This window comes from Perca flavescens, chromosome 4 (genome assembly GCF_004354835.1).
Source record: "Perca flavescens isolate YP-PL-M2 chromosome 4, PFLA_1.0, whole genome shotgun sequence".
NCBI classification, from domain to species: domain Eukaryota; kingdom Metazoa; phylum Chordata; class Actinopteri; order Perciformes; family Percidae; genus Perca; species Perca flavescens.
This window is the reverse complement of record NC_041334.1, coordinates 14,792,264-14,810,147: the sequence shown is the minus strand read 5'-3', so window position 1 is coordinate 14,810,147 and position 17,884 is coordinate 14,792,264. Positions and strand designations below refer to the sequence as shown.

Genomic DNA, 17,884 nt, shown 5'->3' with positions numbered 1-17,884 from the left:
ACATGTCAATCAAACTCTTGGCATAACTCATTCACCATTATTTATTACCAGTATTGGCCAATTCATTGTTTTGTTGATCAACAGAAATAAGCAGTTTTGATAATCCATTGTCATTTAATTAATTTTTGGAGAAAACAAGCCACTCATTCTCTACTTCTTTAGTTTCTCAATCGTGAGAATTTGTTTTTCTGGCATTTCATTGATTTATTGAGAAACTAATCGGCAGACCGATCGATAATGAAAAGCAGTACTTACAGGATCAATGAAAATACAAAGGAATAATGTCAAAGATTTACTTATTTCTTTTAAGATTGTGTGTTGTCGCAAAGGTGACTTAACTACAACACGTCGTTTAACCAGCCAACAAGGGTTACTATAGTAACTATCTCCAGTGACGTTTATGCAACGAAAAGACCGCTTACATTTCCTTTTACAGTATAGAAACGACTTACTTTTTGAATAACGGCGCGGAGAGAGTTGCAAACAGGAGATAATGATTAGCAGATTACTGCAGTTGTAGGACGACAAAGGCTCGTGCGTCTTAAGGACAATGCTGCTCTCCGATTGGCTAAAAGCTTAGGGCACAAAGTCCCTCAGGTAACACAGAGCCGGCGGCTCACTAACCCGCGTCTTCACTTGGACAATAAGCACAAGATGGATAACTAAAGACTAATGAACGGTGATTCAAACAGGTATGCTATTTCCAGTTTGTGGTCAGTTTAATCTACTTAAAAAGTTAGTTCAAACACCTCTTTATAAAATTTAGTTGAAATGGATGTTTTTGCATATTTTGTTAAAGACAGCTTTTGGGGAAGATAATCTTTATCACAGAAGGACAGGGAGCTCATTTTACTTTAAACTAGGGCTGCTCGATTATGGAAAAAAATATAATCACGATTATTTCGGTCAATATTGAAATCACGATAATTTAACACGATTACTCGTTGACTTTTGGAAAGATGTTGCAATTACTGAACTTAAAAAACAGTGGAAAACGTTAAATAAATCAACAGTAACTGTGAAACTGAAATTTGCCTTACTACCTTTCCTATTTATTTTTTTTTACTTTATTTTTTCATTCAGAACACAAGAGAAAAATAAGAGTTTACTTGCGTAAACGTAATGACCTAAATAATTGTTTTTCTCGATTATTCTGTTTTTGTGATCATTGGGCGCCAAAATCATAATCACGATTAAATTTCGATTAATTGCACAGCCCTACTTTAAACCTGAATCTGAAGGCAGAGGCTAGAAGACCTGTGAGGGTTAAAATAAACTTAAACTAAAATTAGGGATGATTTGAACCAGCTGTACAATCCCAATGCAAATAATGCATTAAGGATAATACAAGCTTGGTCAGTTGCTCTTTTATAGCCACAATAAAACGTAACTGCAACTGTGTTATTAGAACAGAGATTAATGTTCCAAGGAGCACTTACATTTATTGTCTTTTGTGGCAGTTGCTGTGCTGATAGGTGTATCTATATACAGAGATAACATTGTGATGTGTTTTCACTGGAAACAGGGGTTAATGATTTATGTCTTAGTCTGAGGATTTGTTATGACAAGGGAAAAAACCCAGGTCACACTACACACTTAACAGCACAGGAATATACTCTAATACTTAATATTTAGGGAAGGTCAATTTGATTACCAAAAATGAATAGCTTTAAAGTTTAAAAGACTATTGATATTGTTATTTGCATGTGATCAACCCATATTGTGTCAGGTTAACACAATAAATGTTATCTCAGGTTCATATCCTGAGATAACATAATAACAGGATATGGGGACATTTACATATTAGCCTGGCAATAGGGACTTCAATTGTTTTTACAGGGATGGGATGACATGGCAAAGCATGAACAGAGAACAGGAGTGCTTTTGTGCCTCGATTGGCCCATGTAGCAGCCCTTCCTTCTCAGGTGTTGAAACTTATCCAAATGTGGATTTCTTTTCACTAGGATCAGACAGAGGTTCCTTTATACCAAAATGTCCAGCTTTATAGTAGGAAAGGAAAATGTATTATTTTCTAAAATGTGTTTGTTTTGGTAGAAATTGCACGCTCAAATTAAACAACTTTAAGAACAAACAACCAACAATTTTGAATGCTCATTTACAGTAAAAAGTGTCTCACATTGCCAGTATAGTGCCTACATTTTAGCATCCCCAGAAGAAGACTAATCCCTAATCATTGTATCACCATTTACGTTCTCTTTGTATCTCACCACGTAAAACTAATGATAATTTCTGTGGACAAACATACACACACATTAATAATGTTGCAGTAAGACAAAAGGGTCAAAATGGCTATCATATGGCTTTCAGGGAATCATTGCTGCTGCCCCCTACTCCCTCTGAAACTGATCCGGTTGAGGAGGATTAGGAGTGGCATGTGTGCTGTAATCTGAGTCACATGCAGTTAGAGGAGTAGTTAGATATCTGTCAGAAACATACTAAACTATGATACCCTGTCAGTAGTCTGTCCAGTAAACAGAAACGGCCGATTGATTAAAATATTTTCTAGATTTCGAAATTGCTCAGACTTTACTTGTCCATCTAAACACATGCAGCTTCTAAAAAAGGACCATTGCAGCGGTTTTTCACCAATTAACTACTAGACTATGCTTTACATCATTGTGAACCATATGCCAAATATACTGTACTCTTTAAGATGGATGTCCAGGCAGCCACTCGTCATTTTTAGTATCAAAATTAACACGTAGAGTCTTTACACTTGCACAGTAATGCAGTTGTAAACATGGATTGTTTTGAAAACTAATTGGTAGCTTTTTAGAGCTAAAAACAAAAGCCTTCACAAAACTCTGTTATCAGGAGTCCAGGCATAGGAGAAGACTAAGAAAATATGGATGTTGTGAAAATAACAGTTTACATTTCTTTTTCTTGTCTTGCATTAATATGGTTGCTGTTCTGCAGCAATGGATTCTTCCATGTTGGGGTTTGACCACTTACACTTCAATGCGACAATAGTTCTCTGAAACTGCCTAAACCTGAGCAAAGAAATTCTTACTTTTTACTAAAACAAAACTTACCAAAGAATGTATTGCCTATCTAGAAGCATTGTAGATAGATTTTTTTTTAACTTTTTTGAATTCTCTCACAATATTTCTTACATTATTTTACGATACTATACCTAGAGCTCCTGCAATGCGTACAATAATGCTGTGCCAACCACTGGATACATTTGTTATTTAATGTCAATGTATGAAGTCAAAGCCATGCTAAGATATTATAAATGCGCTATTAAGGCACAGAATCACACAATATATGCCATGTTACAGTATAAGCTAATACAATTAAAATAACCCAGTACTAATTTAAATCCTGGGTTGATATAACACCGGGTTATCCTTACATGTTTGACTGTGTGAATATTTAGTCCTGAGCTAATAGTAAAGACAGATCAGCCGGATATGGAGCTGTCCAGTCCCCTGTGGTGCTGATTGCTGTTTATTTTCCATCCTCTCCATGTCTGCTTACGTTTAGATTGGCTCCAAGCCATGTGTTATTGATCAGTGTCTGTGCACATTTTACTGACCATTATCATAAAGGAAGTCCAAATTATTTTCCAGCTAAAATATTGCCCTATGGCAGTTACATCATATGTGGTCAAAGCTCTGGAAGCTCTGTGGTTGATGCTTTGACAGACAATCCAGAGAGAAACATATTGAATGTCACTGAAACTTTTGGTCTGCTTTAATGCAACAATTTGTCAAACTCTGATCTGTGCTTTGTTGGTCAATAAGTGCATGTTGAGCCCTGCAGAATGAGTTTTCTTTGCCGGACATCTGGCATGATGAGTATCCTCAAAAACCTCATACAGAATATCAGTATCGATAGCCTCTGTGTTCTTAATCCTTACTGTTCATTAGTGGTCTGGACATTGCTGGAATCTGCTCTTTTCTTAATAACAAGAACCAACTTATTGGTTAAATCCAGTGTACATATTACTGTACTCTCATTGAAGTCCATGTGTCAGATATACTCTTAAAACTTTATTTTACTGTTTTTTACAAGCATATTGGCTATTACTTAATAATAAAAAAAATGTCTATTGAGCCTCCATGATATCACACCAGTGTGCTATTTGTTAACTAGATACAATTTTATGCTGATTAGCAATTGCTGCATAAGGTTAGAACTAAATTAAGTGTAAGGTTAGCGTAAAAAATATTGCCAGAGATATAATGTTAAACTACTGCAAGAGAATGCAGTAGGGAAGTATTTTAAAGAAAATTCCCAATGTGGTCCTTATAGATTTCATACTGTATACTTTCATACTGTACAAAAATGCAAGCAAACCAATGACTGTTTGGAAGATAGAACTAAAAACCTGTGGGAAAATGGTCCACAAAGACAAAGTATAAAGAATGTGGTTAAAGTAGGCAAACTAGTATGGTCCATTAAATAGAAATCTACTTTTGTTTAAAGCTTGTAAAGTAACCATTTTAATGTATTCCCTTTTCACAGAGTGAAACACAACAATCTGTGCCACCAACCTTGGATACACTAGGGCACTAAGATGCCAAAAAGCGATACCTGGCCAGGTGGCACTGGATTAGAGACGATGACTGGCATGGACAGTGCTGGCAGCTGTGACAGTGTTGTCAGCGCCAATTCTGCCTTTGTAAGTTACTGACCTTACCCTCTTGAATCTGAGAAACGTATTAGTTCTACTACAACTCATTATACAATACAACAGGAAATATCAAGACAAAACCATGTAGGTAACTGAGCTGAAACATAAAAGCCTAGGGAAGCATCTGGTTTCATAGTTTTGTATTTAGAAGTGAACACTTTAAGGCTTTAAACAATCTCCTGTAAAAAAGGGATGTCAATTGTTCTGTTTTGTTCATTTCTAAGAGTATATGTTACCTTTGGGATATGGAATTGTGGAATTGATGTCAAAAGGAAAGCCCTTCTTTTATGTATTACAGAGTGATGATAGTCTGGAGCACCTGTCTGCTGAAGAGAAGGCCTGTCTCATGTTTTTGGAGGAGACTATTGAGTCTTTGGATACTGAGGAAGATAGTGGACTGTCCAATGACGAACCTGACCAACTGCCCAGCCCTGGCAACCTTGCTACCAAACGGGCTAACCTGTCAGCCTCCATGAGCAAAAGCAAGCTCAACAGTGAGTTCATCTCTAGGCACAGATGCAGAATTAACATTAATGAATAAAATACTTTCTAATGTTCTAATTGTTTGTTTTTCAGGTTCACAGAAACATGCCTCTGCGGAACACAAGAAGGAAAATGTTGACACCAAACTCATGCTGAGCTACCTGGTTCCTACACCTTTTGTTCTGGCGAGCAGTGCTCCATGTTCTGTACCCAGTGCTAAGTTGAGTGTCCCTCCAGACAAAAACATCAGCTCTAAGCCTCACTTCACTGCTTCAAGCAACAAACCCGATCACAAACACAACCAAGTACCTTTAAAGGTTAATGTTGTGATACCTCCTCCCACCAAACCCAGGGACTACTCAGTTAGGACAGCTGAAGGTTTACCCAGAGGTCCTCTGTCCTATGAGGCACTTGTTCATCTGCGAAGAAGTGCGTCCACTAAGAAAACGCCTCTATGTCCCACAATTGATCATACAATAGAGTTGGACAAGCACCTTCCTGTCACAGTGGAAGACCCAAAACTCGGAAATCTGCCAAGATTTGACAGATCCCACTCAGAGGCTTTTAAGTCTAAGACAGGTCCTCCGGTTGTGGCCCCCAAACCAAAAAAGATTCCTGCCAACATATCTGTGAAAACACAAAATGAAGCATCCACAACAGCAGACTCTTTACACAATGTGAAGAATGCAACAGATCCCCAGGTCGTGAGACTGGAAGCTTTGCAGAAGCTGGGTCTCCTCAAAGACCAACCGCCAGATGTTGAGACAGTAGCCCTGCTGTCTCCCCCTAAGTCTCACTCCTCTCTGGACCACACACACAACAGATCTACAATAGGTCCATCTAATGTTAATCCATCAAGAAGTCCATCGTTTTGTCATTCTAAAGTGCCCACAGAGCCCAAAAACAAGCCTCTGCAGAACAGTGCCAGTTTCCATCACTACTCCAGACGTGACCAACAGCATGTGTCTGTACCACATCCGTCTCAATCCAGTGGACTGAAGGCACCTGGTCTGGAGCGCTCTGCTACACTGGACAACCACAGAAACGGTGGAAACTGTCAGCCTGTACCCCGCAAACCCGCAAACTCAGTGGGATACACGGTGATGGTGGTGCCTGGGATGGGAGCCGATCGAAAAGAAGCACTCCGAAAGCTTGGACTGCTCAAAGACTAAAACAGGTAAACAGCAGTCTGCCTGCCAGAGTACCATCCTCTTAAAGAGAGTTAAAGCATTAAGTGGGAACTTGGCACCTTGGCAAACTAAAGCAGAAGAGGATGAAGAGAGGAGGACAAATTTAAAGGGCCAGACCAGCACTTTTAATATAGGTTTTAATACAGGGGACTGGACTTACTCCGATTCTCCACTGGGCACGGTGTGCTGCGTTAAGGTTTTGTTCTGTTCACGCCATGCGCCATACCACACCGGGAGCGTCTCAGAAGCGGCGCGTCTCGACTCGCAGATTTGATTGTCTCCACAAATACTTTACAGAACAATCACGTGTTTATTAAGCTAGTATCTACCTTCCAGTCCAAGCATTCCTGCAATTAAACTCCATGCCTTCTCTTTTCTGGTGTGGTCCTTAAAAAGAAAACTGTGATATCTATTATGTTTTTCAACTTCCAAGATTGTGGTTTTTTAACATTAATATGAGTTCCCCCAGCCTGCCTATGGTCCCCCAGTGGCTAGAAATGGCGATAGGTGTAAACTGAGCCCTGGGTATCCTGCTCTACCTTTGAGAAAATGAAAACTCAGATGGGCTGATCTGGAATCTCCTCCTTATGAAGTCATAAGGAGCAAGGTTACCTCCCTCTTTCTCTGCTTTGCCCGCCCAGAGAATTTGGCCCACCCATGAGAGAGAGACATCATGGCTTTCAAACAAGCAAAGTGGCAGTTGGTTAAGGCCACACCCCCACCCTCCACCTTGCCCCCCCCCCTCTCTCCTCCTCAATAGCATTTAAAAAGCTACAGACACAGAAATGGCACATCTTAAGGAAAGCTCATTGTGGGACTGGCTCTAGTGGCTGTAATTCAGCACCAAGGCTGAATTTTGGGAAGGAAACTTCAGATACAGTAGGGGACCACTAAGGCCTATATTAAAGCATCCAAAAAGCAGCATGTCATAGGACCTTTAATATAGATTTATGCATTAACTAGTATGCACACACAAGTTTATGGCTGTAAGAAATGATTTGTCTGAATTCAACAATAGAAAGAGATATTGTAATAAGCCTGTATGTGCACAAAAATAACATTTTAGATACTGAAGCAAGCCATAGTGTGGCTTTCCGTTAATCTCTAATTCCTTCCTCATTATATTGTGCATAACGTGCTGCTCCACTGTAATTCTACTTAAAGGAAACATCAACTCAAATCAACAGAATTGTTACATTACTGATTGTTTCATAACTCACAGATGTGCCTAGAGGTGGATTGTTGAGTACATTTCTTGGAGCAAAGCCTCACAGAAGAAGATCATAATTATTGTAAAACCAAATTTTGAAGTGTTTTGGTTTGATTTTTCAGTGTTTTCTAAGCTTGATTAGCAATCAGCAGTACATCATCATTGAGATCTGATGCATACCTACCAACATTAGGCTGTGAAAAAAGGCGAGGTTTCTGGCTTACCCTCAACGCCTTCATACACCACGGATGAAAAGGAATACATACAAGGACGTTACTTTCATTAGTCTTAAATTCAAAGCTCGCAGAAAAAAAAAAAAAAGTCTACATCTCCAATTTACATCACAAAGGGTTAGATGTGTTATGTGTGTCCAGGACATTTTCAGTGTGTCGCAATGGAGGGCAGAAGCTGAGCGAGCGCAGTCAGGCAGGGTGGTTTGGCAACCCATGCTCCAGACTGGGTCGACAGGTACAACGATACAATACCGTTTTCCCAATCTAATCTGGAAACACATGTCCCACACAACACCTGAAAAACACCCATTTGATTTGTATATCGCTATGAAATCAGGAGATTCGCGGGAGAAATTACCAATATGGGGCACAGCGGGACAAAGGTGAGAACCCATGAAAATCGGGAGTGTTGGAAGGTATGCTGATCTATCAATAGCTTTTGATTTGTTTCTACTATTTTATGGTTTAGATGGTTTTAAAAATGTGTGACCGTCTGTGTCAATGTGACTGCCTTCATTGTCTAAATACTGGAAATGTTCAAGAATGGAAAACAAGGCTAATGTGATATAGTGTGTTATTTTTACCCACTCTACCATTTCCATAAATACCAGCGGAAATAAAGTCTGCAGGTTATATATTGTGTATCGTTATCATTATCCTCACACATTTAAACACAGTATCACACCTTACGTCAGCCCACGTAGACTTGTGATTTGAAATGGGATTAATTTGAACTTGTACTTAATGGTTTGCTTTTTCAGAGCAAGTGTGACACAAAGAAGCAAAGGCCCTTTAATTCAGCCAAACCATCATCGCTGTAAACATGCACTGTGGATTTTACGTCTCCGCTTCATCCAACACTCCACTTACACAATGACTATCAAGACAGTCACACTACTCATCTTACACGCCACTCGAGCAACAAGAAAGCCTGCTCAGCTGTTCATCCATTATCCGATTATCCTGAGCCCCGCCTCCGTGTGAGCAGACCAGTTTTTTCCCTTCTCTGTTTTCTTAATAACCCTTGCATGTAAGACTTCTAATTCCTACCACTGACTTATTTGAATGGCTAGGCATTCGTTATGCAACAGTCTTGAGTTAGTGTGTGGTTGATTATTGCGAGAGACGATTACAGTTACCTTCTCTGTAGTGTTATCTATCAGTAAGGCGAGGGGGGTCGCCTAATGGGGCCAGTATCTGTGTTGAGTATGTCTGCGCGCAGGCAAACAAAGGGTGTCAAATTGTGAAACTGACACGGCACTCTGCCGGTCAAGTAATATTAAACAATGGATGAAGAAATCAGGCCATAGTCAAATTTAGAAATTAGATACCCGGACAGAAAAGTGAGCTGCATAAGGATTGAGTTTATCAGTAGAGATACTAATGCAACAACGGCATTTGAGATGTTGCTGCTGTGTTGAAAAACAGACTGCATGTTCTGTATCTGCTGTAACTCCCACACTAGAAATAGAGACTCCATCATAGGATTATTTTACATAATTCATTATTAAAATAAATCTAAGCAACCTTTTGATTTTGGCATCAAAAGCACTTTTCAAGATGAACACATTTGTCTAAAGAATAAATTAGGGTTATCTCATCATCTTTATAAGGCTAAAGTAAACCCACAATGGTGACCCCAGAGGTCATATGTACTGTAACATGAGATTACCGTCTACTACCGGTCGACAGTGCTGCCTTGACAACAGCCATCCATTTGATGCGACACTACCGGTCTGACATCTTGTCTACTAAGATCTTATTTCTTATTACTGTTCATAACACATAAGACATAAACATGTCACGTTTAAATGTCTTTTTGTTAAGGAAATGAAACTAGCCATACATTGGATATATTAAATCATTTTATTTTTTCTATTCATCAGAAAGAATTATAGATGTTAGATAAGAAACAAGTTGAAATTGTGGTTTACAATCAACAACAGCAAATTACATTAGAAGTTAAATATTATAGTAGATGGACCGTACTTTAGGTAGTTTGTTTGTTTAAAATAAACATTCAAAATGTGATTTAAAACACATGACACAACTGGACTTGTAATGTCCACAAAACATGTCTGTTGTATACATTTCTGGTTAGCAGGGGTTATCAGAAATTCCATTTAAATAATTTAATATATACTGTGATCAATCACAGTGTATACAATCTTTTGGTTAAAAAACAGATGACAGTGATATGTGTTTAAGTATTGCAGGGCATGGGAACAGTCTTTTCATATCCCCTCATTATGGATGTGAGATTTGCTTTTTTTGCGCCTCACCTTACCATTAGACACTGGGACACCCAATGACTCCAGGCGGAAGGGGCGTGGCAGGACGGAGTCTGAGCTGATAGGTGGGTTCATGGTGGAACCAGTCACAGTGAGGTGGGCCGCCCCGTTAACCAGGGGTGGAGAGTGGATGCCTGTGGGAGATGAGCACCATCAGATGGGTAAAACCAACATAAGAGGGGTAAACATAAGAGAGGTAAACACCTAAATGTGAACTGGTTTGGCATTGTGACTGCTGCAGAAAGTCGGTTCAGTTGTAGCCTCTAGCATTTTTTTGTTTATGAGAGTTGAAATTTCGAGTCAGCGGGGGAAGTCTACATCCTGGTCTTACCGTGTCCCTTGGTAGCTTCACATCCCAGCAGTTGGCTCGCTCTCTTTGACTTGAAGTAGCTGCTGGCGATGTTCTCACTGTCACTACGGTCTAGCATCTCCTTGTACCGGTCCTCCTCCACCTGCTAAAAACACACAGAGGGTGAGGCTCTGTGTTTCAGTTTGTGTGTGTAAAAGATCATGCATGGAACATAAACACATGGACACACACCATGAATGGCTCTCCAGTATCAGCAGCTGAACCTCTGCCAGCTGGAAGTTTCGGAGCCAAAGCTATGAGAGAGAAATAGAGCAAGATATTTAAGGGAAAGAATCTGCAAAACACAACTTATATCATCATTAAAAACTGATAACTTCTAGTCTATTTTCCAAATGCCCTCTTCGCACTTTGCACCTGAAGGCAGTGTTGTTTTCTGCACCATCACGTCCGGCAGCCTCCAGCTGGCGCTCTCCTCGTCCCAGACAGATTCTTTTTTCAAGCGGTCCAGGTTGCTGTAGTTGCAGTCACGGCGCACCAGGGACACCATACGCTCCAGCAGGCTGTGCAGTAACTGCCGATCCCTCTCCAGCCGCCGGATTGTTGCCAGGTAGTCATCTCTTTCCACCTCGAACTCTGCCTGCAGGTCACGGATCTCCAGTTTGGCTGCTTTCAGCTGTCACAACAGGTTGATGTGGTTTCACGGTTGAATGGCAGAGCACATAATTCAACACTGAAAGCTTAGAGACTCTTAGAGACAATTGTTGAATATTGCTCCAAACCCATTATTTTTGGGGGGCTTTTTCCCTTTATTAGATAGTGACAGTAGATAGACAGGAAAGGTGGGAGAGAGATGGGGGATGACACGCAGCAAAGGGCCGAAGTCGACCTACAGTCGCTGTGACCCACCTTGCCCTGGACCTTGTCCAGCATTTGGCTTTTGGCATGGACCTCTTCTTGGATGGAGTTGTAGACGTTCAACAGCACATTTTCACTGTCCTCGCTGTTCTCTGACAAAGTGCAGATAAGCTGGACTCTCCGGTCAGCGAGGTTCTTCCTCTGCCTCTGTCTCTGCTGTAACTCTTTGTTCCTGGCCTGCTCTCCCCCTACCACCTCCTGTTCCAGCTGCTGCAGTCTGGGGAGAGATGGATGAATGGGATAAGACTGAGAATGGGTTTTTGAGGCCGAAACCGATATCAATATAAAGAGTATATCAATGCAAACAACCCCTGACTGTATTTTTTCTCCTATCCAGGAGTGTTTGTGTGGAGGAGCCAGACCTTTCTCCGCAGCGCTGTGGAGATAGGTCTGGCAATGTGGGACTACTTTAAACCTTTTTGGGCATTTCTGTACTGCAATTTTTTTTTTAGCTTATTGGCCAATACAGGCAGCTTTATTTATATAGCATAGCATAGAATAGGCATGGATACCAATATATCTTCAATGAGCTAATATCGGCCGATATATTGGCCTAGTTGATTTATAGCTAAAATATTATCTTCAATCAGTGTGTTCACAAGACGTTGTTGGCAAGATATGATGAAGAAAGACCTTTTCATAAAGTGCAAGCAGTGCTCATGGTTGGTAAAAATGTTTGCTCAAAAATAGGGCTGCACAATATGAGGGAAATATGCGATAACGTTGAATATCGCGATAAAGATATATCTTGCGATAAATAAACATATTCACGTATACTCAGTCCTGCATTTCTGCTGCTTTCAGTATTCTGCTAAAATACAACAAATTGCTTTTTGAATTTAGAACAAATGATCCCCCCTTTCCTTTTTTTTTAATGGATATTTTCTAACAATTCTAATAATCTGTAGTACTTAAATATATTTGTGTATATTTTGATATTTTGAAATATGTTCTGTAGGTTTGTTTATTATTTATTTATTTTATGTAATCTCTCTGTATATTTTGTTATCCCACTGATACAGTGCCCTTTATAGCCTATTTATCATTGATTTATTCATTTTTATTTCGTACTGGCGTAATTGCTGATTGTTTGTCTTTGTCGTTAAATGTCATGTTTAAATGATGTTAAAACAATAAAAATTTGATAACAAAAAAAAGAATTTAGAACAAATGAAAGGAAATTATTTCCTTTCATTATATTGAACATTTAATTGAATAGAAAAGGCACCACTTTTGCGATGTATCGCAGCCTTTCGCGATGTGTTTATTGCGGCAGTTGATTTTGCGATGACGATAAAAAAACAATATATTGTGCAGCGTTAGTCACAAACCTTTCCAGGACGTGTTGCTGGTCCAGAGGCCCTGCAGTGATGTCAGGCGAGTCTATGAGCCCGTCTCCATCAGGATCTTTTGGGGCCCCGATTGCAGCACCAGGTTCATCAGGCTGGCTCACCGACACGAGGAAACAATACCCGATAAGTTTCTAATACTCCATAATTGCATTTTCATGCAAGCAGTTGTTTTCTGAAGTGGTTGATACCTCTAGTTTAGGAACTACTGTATAACATTTTTAGTGGTAATGGTGGAAGGTGCTAGTGAACAGTACCTTGGTCAGGGAAGTTTCTCCAGATGTAATGTGGCACATGGGATCAGTGTTGTTGCAGAGCTCTTCCGTCATACAGCTAGAGCTCACTGATGCAACAAGCAAGACAATCCAAAGCAGTGTCAGTATACAGGGGTTGGACACAATAACAAGAACTCTTGGTAAACAATGCAATAATATACAACAACTTTGCTTGTGTTCAGTTTTTGTTCAGACTTTGTCAGAAGTGTTGATTTACTAGTGCTTTTTAACAGACTAACAGAACAAATGTATAAACTATTTACATGGTTCTTTGTTGGCGCCAGGTGATTTTCTGTTCTCATTCTTTGGGACAGAGCTCCCCCTGCTGGCTCGAGCCTTTTCCAGATTAGACAGCTTGGATTCATAGGAGGAACGCAGGGCAGTGATGTCCTCCTGCAGCTTTGCTTTGGATTCCTGCTCTGCATTGTACTCAGCCTGCAACTTGGCCAGCCTCTCTTCGTATTCCTGTGGCGAGAGCAGAATACAGTCCTATAAATCACCTGGTTCTTAGACAAAGCCTGTAGCGATGTGAAGTGATATATTGGTGTGGGAACGGCCTGTAGTTGCCTCTTTAATCTTCTCCTTCTCTGCTTCTGTGGTGCTGGACGGTGGCCTCGAAGGAACAGCAGGAGACGCCTCAGACAACTGACCAGCCAGCAGAGCTGCATGATAAACAACAGGCACGTAGGATACACGTAATACAAATCTTTACACAAAGAAGCAACTGCAAATGAAAGATCTCTCAAAATCTGCATTTAAACCATTAGACAATTTTCAAATAAAAATGTTGTTTCCCTTATTTTGAAACAAAATATAGCACATACACGCAAGGTTAGCAGTGCCCAGCTGGCCTGAGATGAGGGTCCGCAACTTCTTGATCTCCTCCCGATACTCTCGGAGCAGAGCATCCTTTGGGTCCTCATTGATACGAGGCCTGTTCTGGATGCTCTTGGCCCGGTTGGCGTAGCGCATTGTGCTTAGGCTTTCCTCATAGTTGTTGTCGGCGGGGGAGAGACAGGCGATCATCAAGGTGCGCATGTTTCCTCCCAGAGAGTCCTGGAGCAGTCTGGTCAGCTTGGAGTCCCGGTAGGGGATGTGTTTGGAGCGTCCGTCCACCAGGGCAGAGATGACGTTACCCAGGGCCGAGAGGGAGAGGTTGATCTTGGTGGCCTCGCGGAGTCGCTCACCTGTAGCACCGGTTTTCGACTGACGCTCGCTTCCCGCCAGGTCAACAAGGTTGAGTTTACCTGCTCGTAGATGATCCTGGCCAGCTGCATCTGATGAATGCGGGGTGACAAAGGGAGTCACTACGACTTTTTGCAGACATAGCTAGTCACACTACTTTTATTACTCTTTTGTTTCTGTGCAATGTGTCTATTGGGTTTTTATACTTTCAGCCATAATGATCGATTTCCATGCAGATATTAATTTTTTGGGGTTTAATTGTTAAGAATTGTCATCTCTCTGCAAAGTACTTACGTTGCTTTTGAATGTGCTCTATAAATAAAAAGACCTGAGATGGCTAGTATATTGTTTAGCCTTTTTGCACTTTGCATTTAAATTGTACAAGGAAAAATTCATCATAGTAGAGACTGGGATGGCAATTTCTCTACCCAAAGTGGCAAATAAAGCAGGATGCAATTAGGGCCATGAGGCACATTGTGTTTTTTGTTCAAAAACATGTTAACTACCTGGCTAACATTGAATTCATACAATTATTTTAAATGGTTTTGTCTTTCATCTGCCACATTTTTTTAAAGCAACATATTACGAACTGACTGAACATTTATTGAAAATATAAGTTCAGTGGAAAGTGAGTGCACAAAAAAGAACAATGGCACGCTAGGATAAAAATAACTCTTGAAACCCCAAGCATAACAGCTTGATGACATCAGAATGTAGAATAACTCTCTGATGTTGAGCAGCTGGTGATGTTATGAGATGTGATAGGATCACATGTTCCTACAAGCACGTGTTTATGCAAATAAAAATACCTCTACACATTATTGTAGATATGTCTCAACATGTTTTGTATCATTGTGTGTTCACCTGTGTTGCAGATCTCCAAATGGATGGTGAAGATGGAGTGTGAGCGGGAGGAGTCTTTGTTCATCAGCGTGTAGCCCACTGCCCGGTTCCCCCAGCCTCGCTCTACAATTCTCTCGCACTCCCCCACACTGTGCACAGTGTGCATGGAGAGGTCGCGCACATACACCCCACGCTCTGGGTGCTCTTTCAGCTAAGCATTCCATCAACCACACAAAAACAAAAACACACACACACACACACACACACACAATCCAAATCTGTCACCTTGTTCAAACACCTTGACCTTTCAAGGAATCACTGTAACTACTGTGCTTTTGAGTCACCATGCCAACCATGTGCACAAAACCTAAGCACGGTGCACACCGTGAGAGAATAGTCTGAGCAACAAGTTCCATAATAACTGTACTTAGAAAAAAAACAATAATTATTCTGGCTTCTAAAGTTACACAGTGTAGCCTGATTTGTTTATTGCAACAACAGTGCTTCAAGACGAGACTTACCTCCAATCTCTGTTTAGTGTCATTTCCCAAAAGGTCTCGGATTTCTTCATTGTAAATCTCCAAGTAGGAGGCCCTCACCAGGAATTTTGTATTTTCTGCACACTAGCTTGCACACAGACACAAACATAAAATTATTCTCTCTGAGCACACAAAGTTAAGACAAGCCTGGGCAGAGACTAGAAGAGCACCAGACTGACAGAAAAAACAAGTTATAGCTACACACTGCAATGTGGAAGACTCAATCACCCAAATTCATAAGTGGGATATGTTGCACCAATTAATAACAGTTTGCCCAACCTACCTGAATACTCTCAAAGATGTGCTCAAAGGCTCGTGGAATGACCCCCCTCTGGGCTGCAGGATCGTGTACTCCCTGCATGGTGAAAGACTTTCCACTTCCAGTTTGTCCATAGGCAAAGATTGTGCCATTGTATCCCTCAGTGACACCCTGTAAAAACAATATGGCACATGCATAACCTTTTGCATGAGGCTTCTTAAAAGGATCAACACCCTGCTGACCTGTCTAAGTGACTGACAGTAGACTGTTAAGTAAATAATGAGGTCTGCAGTCATTGGCAATAAGATATAGGCTACTGTTGTTGGAGTGAGGGTGTCCAGTGACCAGCATGCTACTTCTGTAATACCTGGATCTCAAGACTGTTGCTGTGCATTGTCACTGTAAATAAAACAAAAAACAAAACAGCTTACCTCAACCAAAGGATAGGCAATCTCGTTGTACATCTGCTCAGTGGTTTGATCAATGAAGTAGGTCCCATCAAAGGTGAACTGTTTGGGCGGCTCATCCACTGCCCCAGTCTTCACTAGGAAGCACTGGCAGCGGTGCAGGTCCATTGATAGCACCATCTTAGAGCCCAGAACCTTCTCCCTGTCATTCAGGGGCCTGCACCTGACCACCACCTTCACTGACTCTGACCCCATGTCTCAACATTCACTCCACGCCAGTTGGCCTGTACAGTAGATAACAGATAAAAGCAAGGAAAACGTTAAATTCTGCTTGAATACATCATGTCTATAAAGCTGAGTTGCAGCAGACGATCAGGCAAGCGCTGCAGTGCCGACTAACGTTAGCAGCTACAGTTAACATACCGGTTTAATGAGAAAAAGCTTTCAAACACAAGGTACGAAAATACTCATAGTAGATTGAAATTCTACTAGTCTACTTGAAAGTGGATTGTCCTCGTCAGGTACGCTATAGTTGCAGGTCTCCTGCCATTCTGCTCTTCTTCCACACGGCGTTTTGAAGTTGCTTGGCAACCATAAACAACCGTTGAGGGAGGGATGGACAGACTCCAGACCAGATCGGCGGCCATTTTGGTGAGGATCGAGTGAGGTGGAGCGCAAGAACACAAACATTTATATCCTTGTATATTACTACAAAACCATGTTTTCCAAGAAAGAAAACAACAGCCCCTTTATGAATATTTGGAGTCTTCATCTAGCTACATATCCGTCCAGCTACGGTTACATCTTTCAGCTAGCTAATGTTACATATTTATTTCATCCTTCCAGCTAACGTTACTTAGCTAGCTAAATTTGAGATGTTTTAATCCAAATCTGACTAGATATCTTTAACCAGAGACGGATTAACACTTGGCCACTCATTTTGTCTGCCTTGTCAAATTAGCCCGGTGTCTCCTTCCCAGGAGATTTTATAAATGGTGCCTTATTTTTCTTTTCTTTTTACATGCTAGTTAAATGCTGGGTAGCAAAAGTAAGCTAAGCTAACACACTGGATGAGGGTTTATTTTCTTCAGAGGAATAAATGTTACGTCAAATAAGGGTTTACTGCAGGGAGAAAATTCTTAATAGATTAAAGAAATTAAATAGGTTTGAAATATATTATGTTTTTAAAATATATTTTTACCAAATACACTCAGATGTCAGTTTATTAGTTAGGCTAGCAATTACACGTAGCTAAAACAAATTCAGTCTAGCTACAAGAGTTCTGCAACAATTCCTATATTCATAAAGGTAAATGGTCAGTTTTTTTAAGAACAGTTTGAGATGTGTTGAATCATTCAACTTTATGATTATTTTGGAGGCTACGGACTGTGGTGCTGTTAAACTATTATAGAGAGGCATTTCTGTTATTTAGCCTAACCTCATTGATGGGGTTGAATTAACACCTATCTAAATTTATTTAACACTGCATTAGTTTAAACTAGGTGTACCTAATAAACTGGCAACAGAGTGTATAATCCAATCAGTGTAAAAATCTGTGAATCTATTTGCACATCAAGCAAGCCCAATCAATGTGGAGTTCTGCTCTAAGATTTAGAAACTGTGTACAGTATGAGTTGCCTAATAATTCACAGCAGTAATTCATATCTTAATACCAAAGCTGCAGGTGAGGTTGTGCTATGCAGACTCAGAGATAACAAAAATCATTATTTTTGCA

The 17,884-nt window shown here is 40.5% G+C and overlaps 2 protein-coding genes across 3 annotated transcripts; one reads left to right on the top strand and one right to left on the bottom strand.

Moving 5' to 3' along the window:
- The first annotated feature begins 421 nt into the window (after positions 1–421).
- On the top strand, positions 422–6,566 carry zgc:158258 (specifically androgen-regulated gene protein). Its single transcript, XM_028576889.1, has 4 exons — positions 422–692; positions 4,492–4,648; positions 4,959–5,154; positions 5,237–6,566. Exons 2-4 carry the CDS (start codon positions 4,544–4,546, stop codon positions 6,313–6,315), a joined length of 1,380 nt encoding a protein of 459 aa, XP_028432690.1. The 5' UTR covers positions 422–692; positions 4,492–4,543; the 3' UTR covers positions 6,316–6,566.
- A 3,144-nt stretch (positions 6,567–9,710) lies between these two features.
- Positions 9,711–17,147, bottom strand: kif17 (kinesin family member 17). 2 transcript variants are annotated; one of them, XM_028575866.1, is made up of 15 exons: positions 16,573–17,147; positions 16,174–16,433; positions 15,767–15,913; positions 15,466–15,567; positions 14,966–15,155; positions 13,741–14,193; positions 13,484–13,578; positions 13,180–13,381; positions 12,899–12,984; positions 12,624–12,736; positions 11,284–11,509; positions 10,792–11,050; positions 10,609–10,670; positions 10,399–10,519; positions 9,711–10,201 (listed from the first exon to the last, which is right to left on the bottom strand). In XM_028575866.1, exons 2-15 carry the CDS (start codon positions 16,402–16,404, stop codon positions 10,011–10,013), a joined length of 2,478 nt encoding a protein of 825 aa, XP_028431667.1. In that variant the 5' UTR covers positions 16,405–16,433; positions 16,573–17,147; the 3' UTR covers positions 9,711–10,010. The 2 variants fall into 2 exon arrangements, with proteins under 2 accessions (XP_028431667.1, XP_028431666.1); XM_028575865.1 differs by having other exon boundaries at positions 10,399–10,522; positions 16,573–17,146.
- Positions 17,148–17,884: the final 737 nt, after the last annotated feature.

Excerpts from the sequence above, each read along its gene's own strand:
- kif17 (XM_028575865.1), bottom strand. The coding sequence starts at position 16,404 with ATGGGGTCAGAGTCAGTGAAGGTGGTGGTCAGGTGCAGGCCCCTGAAT. Across the intron at positions 11,051-11,283 it reads TGGACAAGGTCCAGGGCAAG|CTGAAAGCAGCCAAACTGGA; the intron begins GTGGGTCACAGC and ends CTGTTGTGACAG. Across the intron at positions 10,202-10,398 it reads TGAAGCTACCAAGGGACACG|GCATCCACTCTCCACCCCTG; the intron begins GTAAGACCAGGA and ends CATCTCCCACAG.
- zgc:158258 (XM_028576889.1), top strand. The coding sequence starts at position 4,544 with ATGCCAAAAAGCGATACCTGGCCAGGTGGCACTGGATTAGAGACGATG. Across the intron at positions 4,649-4,958 it reads TCAGCGCCAATTCTGCCTTT|AGTGATGATAGTCTGGAGCA; the intron begins GTAAGTTACTGA and ends TATGTATTACAG. Across the intron at positions 5,155-5,236 it reads GAGCAAAAGCAAGCTCAACA|GTTCACAGAAACATGCCTCT; the intron begins GTGAGTTCATCT and ends TTTGTTTTTCAG.